This window comes from Leucopleurus acutus, assembly GCF_964270905.1.
Source record: "Leucopleurus acutus genome assembly, chromosome: 18".
Classification (NCBI taxonomy): Eukaryota; Metazoa; Chordata; class Mammalia; order Artiodactyla; family Delphinidae; genus Leucopleurus; species Leucopleurus acutus.
Window position 1 is genome coordinate 2,785,023 of NC_139160.1, and position 12,748 is coordinate 2,797,770.

Genomic DNA, 12,748 nt, shown 5'->3' on the forward strand with positions numbered 1-12,748 from the left:
ATTTTTTGAGTTTCATCCATGCTGTAGCAGGTACCAGAACTTCATTCCTTTTCATGGTCAAGTGATGTTTCATTATAGGGATACACCATATTTTGTTTACCCATTTATCTGTTGATGGGCATTTAGGTTGTTTCCACCTTTTGGCTGTTGTGAATAATGCTACAATGAACATTGGTGCACAAATATAAATTCGAGTTCCTGCTTTCAGTAACTTTGGGTATAAAACTTGGAGTGGAATTGCTCGATCATACGGTAATTCTATGTTTAGATCTTAGAGGAACAGAATTATAGGTTTCTGGTAATGGTGGTTAGGCATTTGGACTACCCCACAGAAAACAGTTTTTTAAAACTAGATCAGGGCTTCCCTGGTGGCGCAGTGGTTGAGAGTCTGCCTGCCGATGCAGGGGACACGGGTTCGTACCCAGGTCCGGAAGGATCCCACATGCCGCGGAGCGGCAGGGCCCGTGAAACATGGCCACTGGGCCTGCGGGACCGGAGCCTGTGCTCCTCAACGGAGGGGCCACAACAGTGAGAGGCCCGTGTACCGCAAAAAAAAAAAAAAAAAGAATATCAGAATAAGAAGCAACATGGCATGTATAAAAAACACACCAAATAATGAGATAGTGAAGGAACAGAAAATATATCATGCAGATAGTAAACAAAGGAAAACTTGTGTAGTTATAATAAATCAGGCAAAATAGGTTTTAAGCTAAAAGGTGCAAGGAGAGATAAAGAGAATCACATCATAATAATTTAAAAATTTACTAGGAAGATATAAGAATTCTAAATTTGTTTGTAGTTAGCAATATGGCCTCAAAATCTATAAAGCGAAAACTGACCAAATTACAGTAGTAAATAGAGAAATATGCAATTATGGCAAGAGATTTTTAATACATCTTTCAGATGTTTTAAAGCAGATTAAGCAGACAAAAGATGAGGAAAACGCACCTTGCACATAACAACTAAAAAATACACGTTCTTCCCAAGCACATCTAACATGTTTACAGTCGGTATTGACCATATACAGGGCCCTAAAGTGGGTCTCAATAAATTGCAGAAGACTGAAATGGTACAGAATATGTACTCTGAGCACAATGCAATGAAGATCCACTTCTAAATTACCCATTAGACTACATTAGATACTTCGAATAGAATAATAATGAAAATACTCCATGTGGACACTTCTGGGATGTAATTAAAGCAGTACTTGAAGAAAGTTTATAGACTGAGATGCACATCTGAGAAAAGAAAGGCTGAAAATTAAAAATTAATTAACCCAGGACATAAGAAAATGAATAGGAAAATAAACATAAAGTTGGAGGAAATAATAAATAGATCAGGTGCGTGTGGAGAGCAGTTACCCTTGGCCCAGTGCGTCGGGATTGCAGAAAGGCACCTAACACGGTCCTGCTGGTTTCTCTGTCGGTGAGATGGAGAAACGGGCCTGGAGAACAGCTCATCACTGCTGGACAGTCTTACTCAAAGGATGCGAATTAAGCAGTTTATCATAAAGGACCGTCCCAATGGCCACCACAGGCTTGTCCTAGCGCTGCTTCCCACATGGTTTTCTAAAAACATCGAGCCACGATTTAAAGAGTACAAAGGTGCCACCCTGCCACCTGCCACCACCCAGTGGATGGCAAGTTCTGTGGAAGACTTTTTCCAGATGGCCTCTCCTCTCTCTCCTCCCACCCCTCATCCCTCCTGGTCTGATGCTGTGATGTCTCATCGTCTGTCTGTCCACGGGCACAGGCTTCCTCAGGCAGAAAGACCACGCGCGACATCAGGCCCAGTGGGCCCTGTAACCACCCAGCGCTCTGTCTGAATGTGCACCTGAGCCCCTGCAGGAGATCCACATCCTCTCCTGAAGACCCGTGTGCAGGGGAGGGGGCACAGTCCAGGAGTCCTGCATCGGCGTGACCAGCTCAGCAGCCGACGCATCGCCAGCCTGTCTGCCCCACTGTGGCGACAGAGTCCTGACACTGCCTGCGCCCTGTTACCTCTTGGGTGATGGGTTGCACCTGAGATGACCACGTGATAAAGTTCTTCGTGAACTGAAAAATGCTAAATGAATGCCAAGCACTACTGCTATTCATGTTTTATCTCAGTCGCTTTGAGCAAATCACGCTAACCCTTGGGTATTAGTAAAGTTTCTCACTGTACGGGTTGTTCCCTGAATGTCTCAGAGCATTTTCTGAATTTGCTTATATCAGCCAAGCATTCCTTCAGAACTGGAAACACGCTTTTAAGTTTAGCTCTGTCATGATTAAAGTTTTTGTAAATTTTAAATTATATTAAAATGAACACATTGCCTATTTTTTTTAAAATTTGGAAATAGAAGAAAAATAAAAGGCCCAAATCTCAACACAAAGGACAATCACATTAACATTTTACTCATTATCCTCTAGTTCTTTCTCTAGATGATTATTATTATTTTTAGCACATAAGTAGTTTAAACTGGATTTTTGGAAGCTGCTGGTAAACCGTAAAGTACTGGAGAGAATTTTTCCCAGAGGAACTGCTGTGTGTTGTGGGCTTATTCCCATCACAAGGAAAAGCATTCATAGTAAAACAATTTGCTTTATGATTTATCCAGCTGCTGTTGAGAAGAGAGGCGATGACCCCTCAGAATTCTTACAAGTCCCTTAGGGATTTCCTTTGCTTTGACTCGATCGAAATTACTTATTCTTCTAGTGATTTTTAAAGAAAGGTACAAAGCTGAGATGTCTCCTGAGCCCTCGTATATCTGAGAACGCCATTCTGCATCTCAGCCTTTACCTCTGAAAACTTTTTTTCACCGTCCTTTGGCTTTCACAGCGATGAACAGTTGAATTCTGGGAGCGCCGTCCGCTTTGTTCCTTTCTGTGTAAGCCTGTTGTTTCTAGCTGGATGCTTTCAACAGTTAGTCCCCAGTGTTCTGACAAATGTCATCAGTAGGTCCTCCAACAAAGCGGGGGGCCCCCTCATCAAACACGTGTGGGAAATAGGTGTTGTGAGTGCAGGACTGCTGATGTGCATATGGTGAAACACAGAGCTCACTGGTATTTTACAAATATATTTAACACTGGGACCCTTTCGAGTTCGTGGAACACTAACAACTCCTGGGAAATGCCCAGTTTGGGATCAGTTAGCTTATAATTTTAATTGTATTTATATTTAAGTTCTCAAAATGAAAGGCAGAGTCTGTCTAGGTGTGTGTGTGGGGTCTCTTTTTACTGTTTTCTTTGTTCGTTTTGATCTAGAATGCAGGATTCTCTTCTCTCTCTTTGCTTGCATTTATTTACTTTGCTTTAAAAAATTGTGGTAAATCATACATAACAAAAACTTGACTGTTTTAACCATTTTTAATTGTATATAGTTCAGTGGCATTAAGCACATTCTCATTGTTAGGCAGCATCAAGGATTCCCTTCTAAATTACACATCCATTTTTTTTCATCTCAAAAAAGTTTCCTTAAATTCATTTACTAGCATGTCTTGACCAGAGCTCCTACTGTGTGCTGGTCACTGTTCTGAGCACTGGGAACACAGGAGGACACGAGAATTTGGGTTTTGTTGCTGTTTCTGTTCCAGCTGTCCTGGCTTTGTCCCCGGGATTCTGCACTGCTTCCTGGCTGCCGGTTTTCACCGTGTCCCTGAATTTAACCTGCACTCTGAGTGAGATGCTTCTCATTTCTCCTTGGCAGTTTTGGTCCTTTCTGCTTTGATCATGTTTTAAATCACTGCACTATGTTTCAGTTTCTCTGCATTTCTTTTTTTCTTATTCTGCCTGTCTTCTTTTTTAGATTTGCCTATTTTAAATTTCCGCTTGTTCTTTCTTTATGGCTTTCGGCTTCATAAATACCATGTTTTCTCAAGTCTCACTAAGAATGGCAGAGATGTTTTCTACAGTGTGCCTTAGTTCCTTTTAAGAATAGTGTTCAAAGTTGGGATCTTCCCGCATCTTCCCTTCCTTTTTCTGAAGCTCTGCACAGATTTCCTTTTCTGCTCACTCACCCTCAGCTGAAAAGGGAGGATAAAGGCCCAGGGGCTGGTGGCTCGGTACACCTGGAGCTGTTAAAGCACCTTTTCAGACTTACCTGTAACGGACGGCAGGTTGGTGTCAGTTTCTCCGGGTCCGTTTCCCGGATGAGAGTTAGTGTTTGTGTCAGCAAGAGCGTCGCCTCCCTCAGCTCACAGACCATGTGGGTGGGGACAGAAGCAGCCGCTCCTGCCCTGGGCACTGGCATCCGGCTGTCCCTGCGGCATCACCCCACACCTCCCACGGGGGAGCGACTGCTGCAGGCCTGCCCTCCTTCCCGCCCAAGGATTCTCTGCACTGTGGTTTCCACGTGTTCACAGACTGAGAGAGCCAAACGGGGAGGAGTTGGGAGAGGAGAACAGGCCTCGTGTGGCTAACGCGGAAGCCCCACAGGAGGTTCGCGGGGCCGCGGCTCCCGGGCTGGTGCACACAGCGTGTTACCTGTGTGGGCAGGAGGTGGGGAGAGAACGGAGGGTCGCCCCTCCCCTCACCCCAGCATCCAGGTGGACCCGGCATGCGTGCGTCACTGACGTTTCTTTATCCTGTCTCGTCTGTTTCTAGCTTGTAGAAATTCCTCCAGATTCTGTGAGTTGGTTGGACATGTGTCCTAGTTTTGGGGATTTTTAATCCTGCCTTTTTGCATCATCACTGGTCTTTTAGGGAGAAGCAGGAAGAGGCCACTAGCAGGTGTCATTTTAAATGAAAGCCTGTAATTCTTGACTTTGAGGGTGTGAAAAGCCTATTAAACGGTGTCTTTCTTTTCTGTTATTAACACATGGTGATACAGTATGCAATAATGTTTAGGATAAAGACAGGGTTTGAATCCCGGTTTCCGTATTTATCAGTCGCTGGACTTGACACATCATTTACTAATTGTACCTGCACTTATTTTTGTATATTCATCGTCAAGTCAGAAAAGTGTGAGTTCAGGTGCCCTCTGTTCTGAGTCCATCTGTATAGTATATTCCTAAACACACAGAAAAAGCCAACACAATTGATTACAAATACTTTGGAAACCACACTTGGTTTCTCGGTCACTGTAACTGACTTTCCATTTTCAGAGCCACCTATAGGAAATCACGCAGAGGAACTATATGTGTAATCTTTCTGAAGACTGCTTCAAACGGAAATAACTTTGCTTTTTATTATGTCTCTAACCAAGTAAAGGTCATCGGGCAGGGAAAAGCTCACCAGGAGGGGGCTGGGCTGAGGGTGTCTGGCCCCTGTGTCTGACGCTAACACCTCTGTGTTCTGCTTTGCACTCGCTCACTGAATGGATTTCCTTATGTTCAAAAATCTGCCAAACAAACAGGCTAAAAGCCAGCATAATTTTAAAAAGTTATTTATTCCAAGTTCCACTGGTTTGAGGTTTTTCATAAGTTATTACAGAATTGAATGCTGAAATCAGAAACAAACGTTCGAAGTTGTAGCGTTTACAACAAAATTGATATCTCCGTGACTGATTTAAAGGATTCACGGTGTTCCCATCATTTAGAATCCATGAGGAAAGTTTCCAAGTCCATATCCAGGTCGGAAACAAGGGCATTTACGAAGTCATCGATAGAAGGACACTTCTGAAGCATACCTGCGGACGAAGAAAAGACGAGCCGCTCATTCTCCACAGACAATACACAGGGACGAAGACACACATCAAATCTGCAGGGTCAGGGGACATTCGGCCTTGTGAACCGCGAGCTTGACTGTGAGGACGTTTCAAAAAGTCCTGGGCAGTGCATGGGCCCCGAAGCTATTTCGTGTTTTAATGCCTTTTTTACTATCTAATCAAACTCTTAGCTTAGAGATTTAGAGCCAAATATGTTTCCCGGGGGTTTTTATTTTGCACATATTACTATACACTTGGAGTGATGTCAGAAGACTTAATTTTTCAGCTATCTTTGGGCTGGTTCAGAATTTAATATGTTTAATTACCTGCCAAGTGTTATTATCAAGTCCTGTGCACTTTAAAATCATTCAACTGTTAATTATCTTGCAGAAGTCTTATATCAGACACAAGTTATTGGCTTTCCTCCAGACCTGCCTGTCTTGGAGAACTCCTAATGTCTGGTTCTCAGATTTCCTCATCTGACATACAAGGTTTCAATAAAGCTAGAAAAAGAAGCTGTACTGGAAAGCAGTGAGGCACCCTGTCTAGCATGTAGTAGCAATTCAGTAAAAAGCTGAATCTATCTCCACTCTTCACTCAAGAAGCCAAAGACAACATTCAAGCAATGAACCCTGTGGCCCCGCGGCCCGTGCTCTTGGCAGGTAATGCTAGCTCAAGGTTGAACAGGGCTCTCTCAGTGCAATTCAGTTAACATGCCTTGAGTGTTCGCTGTGTGAAGGACCAGGCCAAGTCACAGTATGAGGGCAGGAAGGACACAATCACAGAAGTACACCGTGTGGACCTGGACAGCCATGTGGGGAAAGTTAACCTTGACCCCTGTCACATACCGTACATAACCATTAATGTGAGATGGGCACAGACCTAATTGTAAAAGCTAAAATTATTAAGTGTCTAGAAGAAAACACAGAATATCTTTGTGACTCTGAGGTAGGCAAAGGTCTCTTAGGACACAGACGGTAATAACCATAAAAGAAAAAAAGATACATTAGAGTTCATCAAAATTTAAAACTTCCCGCCTTGCAAAGAAACTGTTAAAAAAAAAATGAACAGGTAAATGACTGAATGGGAGAAAATACTGACACAACACATATCTCACACAGGACTGGTATCCAGAAAATATAAAGAACTCCAACTCATCATAAAAATACTTGTAAAAATAAAAAATGGACGAAAGATTTGAGCAGACCTTTCACAAAAAAAGATATCTGAATAAACACGGAACTAACAGGCCCTGAGAAGACACACAACATCACTGTCATCCAGGAAAAGAAAAAGCCACAAAGAGACACCATGATGTTCCACCGGGACGGCTGAAGTCCCAGGGCTGAAGACAGCAAACGCAGTCAAGGCCTTGGGCGCCATGGCTCGTCGCCCAGCAGGGGCAGAGGGTGAGATGCAAGAGCCCTTCAGAAAAAGGTCCAGCGGTTTCTGTAAAGCTCAGCACACACCTGCCCCGGGACCCAGCTGTTTCCTCCTAGGTATTAGCCGAGAGAAATGCAGGCACGTTCCCAGCAGCCTAAAGTGGAACGACACAAGCTCCCATTACCAGGCTGCAGGTGGACGTTCGTGGTGTCTTCACACAGTGGAACGGCACCAGCAACGAGAAGGAAAGAACTATTGACCCAGACAACACCTCGGGCAGGCCTCAGACACAGTGCATTGCACACAAGGGCCCACACAAAACACACGCTGCCTGTTTCGTTTATATTCACTTCCAAGAAGGTCCGGACTAAGCCATGGTGAAAAAAACTGGAGCGGTGGTTGCCTTCGGGAGTGGGGATGGTGACCGACCCAGAAGGTCCTGGTGTGATGGGAAAGTTCTCTATCTGGACCATGATTTGTGACACCCAGGTATATAGCTCGTCAAAATTCAGTAAATGGAACGTTAAGGATTTGTGCCTTTCACCACATGTAAATGTTACGTAACCAACACTGAACTCTAGTTATACGCACACAGAAGCGTCTGGGGTAAAACGTACTTACGTCTGCACCTTGTTTTGAAACTACATATATGTGATGGGTGGATGGAGGAATGGACAGATGGATACGTGACAAAGCAGAGCAAAATGTTAAGTGTAGACTCTAAAGGGCAAGTGTATGAGTGTTTACAGTTCACGTGACTTTGCTGAATGCCTGAAAACTTTCCACATAAAGCGTTCGGGGAAGAGTCAGCTTCGGGTGTTCACAGCACATAGATGGCAGCCAGTGGGAGAACAGACGGAGAAGGATGTCGTGCGTGGCAGAGATTCCGAAGGCTCCGTGGGGCAGATGGGGGCCTGCAGAAACGTGAGAGATGGGGAAGGCTCAAGGCTCAAGCCAGGGCCTTTGCGGTGGAGAGGGCGGCCTAGGCAAGGCACCCGGTGGGCAGCGCACAGAGCGTCTGGGGTCTGGAGGGAGAACAGAGCGCCGGGGAACCAACCGCTCATGACGTTTGGGTGCCCTCCGCGGTGGCACGCAGAGCTCGGGGCAGGCCCAGGCCTGGACCCACGGACACGGTCACTCCCCCTGGGGAGCACATTAGAGGTGGAGCCGACCCGTGCAGTCAGGCTTGGCCCTCGCGTCCCTGTGAAGTGTCATGTTCCCTCCACAAGCTGCCCACGTTCACAGGGCCCTGCTCTGTCCTCCGTGGCCGCACCTCAGGGGCACATGCCCCCCGCGAGGCCCACCTCCAGCCACTTCTGCGTCTCAGAGAACGGCAGTCATGGCAGCAGCGCGGGAAGAATGTAACACGCTCAGGGCAGTTTTAAATAAAATCCCATCAGAGGTGAATGGTTCAGTAACTGTGTGTGTGATGTGACTGGTAAAGAGAATCCGGACCGAGAGGGATGGGGGAGTTACCGGGGCAGGGATTCTCCTGGAATATGGCTGCGGTGTCCTCCCTTTAATTAGATCGAAGTGTTTGGCAAGTGTCAACCTGAACTAACTTCGGCACAAAGACTTAAGAGAAACACAATGTTTTCAGGCAGTTCCACGAATAAGAAAAATTGAAATTGGCTTTTATGTACGTGGATGGTAAAAAAGATTCCAAGAACTCTGAGGTTTTTAAAAAAGCTGACGAACACGTCCCCTTTGTCTTCAAGTCTTAGTCTTAAAAGGGTGGTGATGAGACGTGCAATTTCGCAGGAGCCCCGGGAACCCGGCTGGAGGTGCCGAGTCCACGAGCGGGTGAGTTTACACACGTTTCTCTGTGGACATCACCTGAGTCGGGGGCCAGGGAGCCGAAACAGTAAAACAAAACCGAGGGCAGCTTCACGCCTGAAAGGAGAAGCGTGGGCAGCGATGTGAGAAAGGCGGGTGCGCCGGGCCTGCCGCCGAGTCCTCGCGGAAGGAAGGACAGTGGGCTTCCGCCTGCCCGCCCCCCTCGGAGCCACAGCCGTTGCGGAGGATGACTTAGTTTGTTTTCCTCCTCGTTTTACCAGAGAGGCAAATACGCTGATAAAAACTGGAACAAACCCGAACGTTTTGGTCCTGACTGCTCTGCTCAAACCACGTGTTCCGGGACCTCGAAGGACGGGGCAGCTGCCCTAAAAGGCCTGACGGCCCTGAGTTACGGTCTCGAGGGTCGCAGGCTGCGTCGCGAGGCAGGAGGGGCTTCTGCTCGGAGGCCCCGGCACTGGGGCAGCTGGGGGGCAGGCCTCGCTGCCCAGCTCCGCGCCCGCTGCACCCCTCCGGGACCTGCTCCCGGGGCAGAGGGACGAGCCGCTGCGGACCATGGGGCGGCTGAACGCGGCACCCGGCAACCCCGAGGAGCTCGTCCGCGCCCTTCGCCGGCCCCGGAAGCCACGCGCTCTCAGCTGTGTTTCGGCTTCTCCCTTTGACTCCGTGGCGATCTCTGTACTGTTCCCCCAAACTCCTTTTCTGCTTGGTCAGTCTAAGTTGGTTCTGTTCCTTTCAAGTAGATTGCCAGTTGATGAAAAGATTGGTTCACATGTTATGAAGAGGGACTGAGCGATGCCCGGGGGACACTGACATTTCTCTCCGATTAAGGACCAACTTTCTAGACTCACGGTTTAGACTAGAAGCAGGTGGTTTTTGTTTCTTCTTTTTTCATTTAAATGACCATGTCTTCTTTCCCACAGATAAAGTAAACAGGTGACACACAAGCAGGCTTTCCTATCAGATTCCCTCTGTCCAAGCCCACTGGTGGGGAAAGGAGAGCGGCCCTGGCCCGAGCGGGGAGAGAGACGGCTCCGCCCGCAGCCCTGGCCGCTGCAGTGGGAGGTGGGCAGGGTGAGGGGGCGGGAACACTGCCCCAGCAGCTCCAGGGTCCTCCTGAAATGGGTTCCTTCCTGGTGGGATCGGGGAAGGGAACACCCTTCTGACTGTGGGCCTCAAGGTGCAGTGGAGGTGCATGGGTTGGGCACCCGTCAGGCCAGGCCCTCAATGCCTGAGGTGGTCGGGACGCGTAACCCGCGCCCTCCCAATTCTTTTAGAATCAGAGATGAAAGCAACCATACTCTTATATTTCAGACGCAGCGCCAGTACTTGGCTTAAATGAAGGTATGTCTGTCGGGTTTCTGTTTACGGTCTACAGGTGTCATTTATCTAGGGGACAACAAGCCAGCTCTGAAAAGCAGAGGAGCTGCCATGCAGGAGCAGGCGCTGGGCAGGTTAGGGTTTTAGGCTGAGTGGAACGTTCCCTGGTTCCGCACAGCATCTTATAATTCAAAATTTCAGTCCATTCTCATCCCTGACTATCCCGATGTCTTCCTCTGAAGGGTTACCAAGGAGGAAAAGAGTTGGAAAGATGACTCTTCCTTAGGCACTGGCGCAGGGGCCTGAGCTACCCCGTCAGCCACCTGGTTAGGGACTTCAGACCAGTCACGTAACTTCTGGGGCTCCGTCTTCTACTAGAAGCAGTCTGAGCAGAGGCAGGCTGGTAGAGTGAAATATAATGTCATCTACTTTGCTGGACTGTTATAAGGATTAAATAAAGTACATTTAACCATGGAAAAGGCTCCGTAACTGGTAACTGCTAACTGCTAACTGGTAACTGCTAACTGCTAACAGTAACCATCAGGTCGGAAGTTCAAGGGCTGAAGGATGAGGTTGCTTGTTTTTCTGCACAAGTTGAATTTCAAAAGCCTGGTCTCTGATTAAGTATTCAGGACATTATCATCAAACACAATCACAAGCTAATTACCCAGCTAATGAATCATTGCTTGCTTTGCTTTTCTCTGGCTTTTGCCATCTGCATTTTATGAGATAACTGTATCTACGGAAAGATGGAAACAGAAGAAGGAACTCGAGTCAATCCATTTCTACCTGTTAGCAGCTGTGATAAAAGGTTTATCAAGAAGAGCTCACTGGGATGATGGAAAAGTCCTGTCGCTGGACAGCGGTGATGATCGCACAGGGCCGTGAATGGCAACAATGGTACATTTTATGTTATATACGCTTAACCACAACTTAAAAAGAAGTGACCGGAACTACTGAGCCTGTGGTTCGCCTACATATTCAGCTGCCGTGGCTCCGTCCCCCGTTACCAAACGTCGGGTTATCTGCACGGACTGGGCAACGAGTGAGGAGTCTGCATGTCTCCACCACCACCCTCGGTTCTAAAGCCCATGGTGATAGTTCCCAGCTGCTTTTTATGCTGAAATAATTATATGTGTCAAACTTGGCTCAGACTGATGGAGAATTCCAGTACAAAGGCTGGCCTGGCAGTTTGAAGAGGCTGAAGTGAACTTTATGAGATCAGCGCTCATTCCAGAGCTGTCTCTCCCGGGCCTCGGGCAGCTGGCTCATCTTTCTCTCCTTTGAAGTTTGCTGGGCTGCCAGGCTGCAGCTGCCCACACCTTTTCCTAAAGGTGGTTCCCGCTATCTGCGATCAGTTCTCGGGGGAACGAGGATGTCAGCCAGAAAGTGAAATTCCTTTCCTCCTTCAAACTCCAGAACTCTCTTGCCCCCTCGGCTGGGCTAATACCTGTCACACTGGAGACGTGGCTCTGCCTCTGGGGTCCCTGCCTGCAGGGCTTCCTGCTGGGTGGGAGCTAACCCAGCAAGGGGAGCCCACGGGCGTGCTCTGTTTACTAGTCAGTTTATTCTAATTTCATCGTCAGATTCACCATTCCATTTACTGGTTACATTTCTGGGTTACAAAACATCTTGCCTTTTGAAGCTCCGTGCCTTCCTTAAACAAACACACCCACACGTTAAACATGTCCACACCCTCTGAAAAGATCAGCGCGTTTACAAAAGGAGGCCTCAGCCTTGGGAAGCCAGGTGCCCGCTGCCACTGCTTTCTTCCAGAAAGCGCTCAGCCACTGCAGAGGCCACGCTGGGTAAACAGCCAGGCAAGCGAAGGCGGAGGGGTTCTGTTCACTTGGCTGTTATTCAGGGTCGCCGTCCACCCTGTTACTGAAACTGTGTGGTAGGTCCCATAGCGCCACTGAATTCTAGGTCTGCTTCCCTGACGTGCTCTCCTCACGTATTCCTGTTACCGTGTGCAAGAAAAGAAGGTTTCTGCCAGTGAGTGTGTTGTGAAGTACCACAGCTGGCCCTGCGTTCACGCATTCTCACTCAGCAGATCTTATTTTGCCATAAAATCACTACTATGTGGAAGGCAGCTGACACCTTGTCAGGTCTAGTCAGCCTGTGCGGCCTTTCAGATCTGTCTCCGTGATGTCCTGCCCGGGGAGCACAGCAGCATCTTCTTTGGGCATCAGCGCACCAGGCAACTCGGTCACCGAAAATTACGAAAGAGCAGAGGGGAGACACAGTGCAACATGCACGCAACTACTTCCAAAGCAAAAGCTTCCTGGCCTAGCCTGAAAGAGAAGTGTGCGAGCCCAGCAGTCCACACAGGACGGGCCTGAGTTTGCATCCTGGTCCTACTGCTCACCACGGTGTGACCCCGGGCAGGAAGAGGTTACCTAAGCGTGCAGCACCCAGCACGGGGGCACAGTGCTTCTCATTATTGCTACGTTGCCAGCACTGCTCTCTCTCCTGTCCGTTCAGCTGGAGAATACCAAAGTAGTAGAAGTTAGTCTTACTGGTAATGTCCAGCATTAAAGTATCTTAGGAAGATCAGTACACAAGGCTACTGCAACATGTTAATAAGATTCCCACCCTGAAGTGAAAAAAAAAACGTGCAGGAAGAAGA

At 47.7% G+C, this 12,748-nt stretch overlaps 1 protein-coding gene across 1 annotated transcript in view; it reads right to left on the bottom strand.

The window, feature by feature from the left end:
- Nucleotides 1-3,336: 3,336 nt before the first annotated feature.
- MIPEP (mitochondrial intermediate peptidase) overlaps nt 3,337-12,748 on the bottom strand; it is a 133,889-nt gene continuing 124,477 nt past the window's right edge. The window contains exon 19 of the mRNA XM_082859725.1: nt 3,337-5,604. Within this exon, the coding sequence (XP_082715851.1) occupies nt 5,507-5,604 (98 nt within the window). The 3' untranslated portion in view covers nt 3,337-5,506. The remainder of the gene's footprint in view (nt 5,605-12,748) is intronic.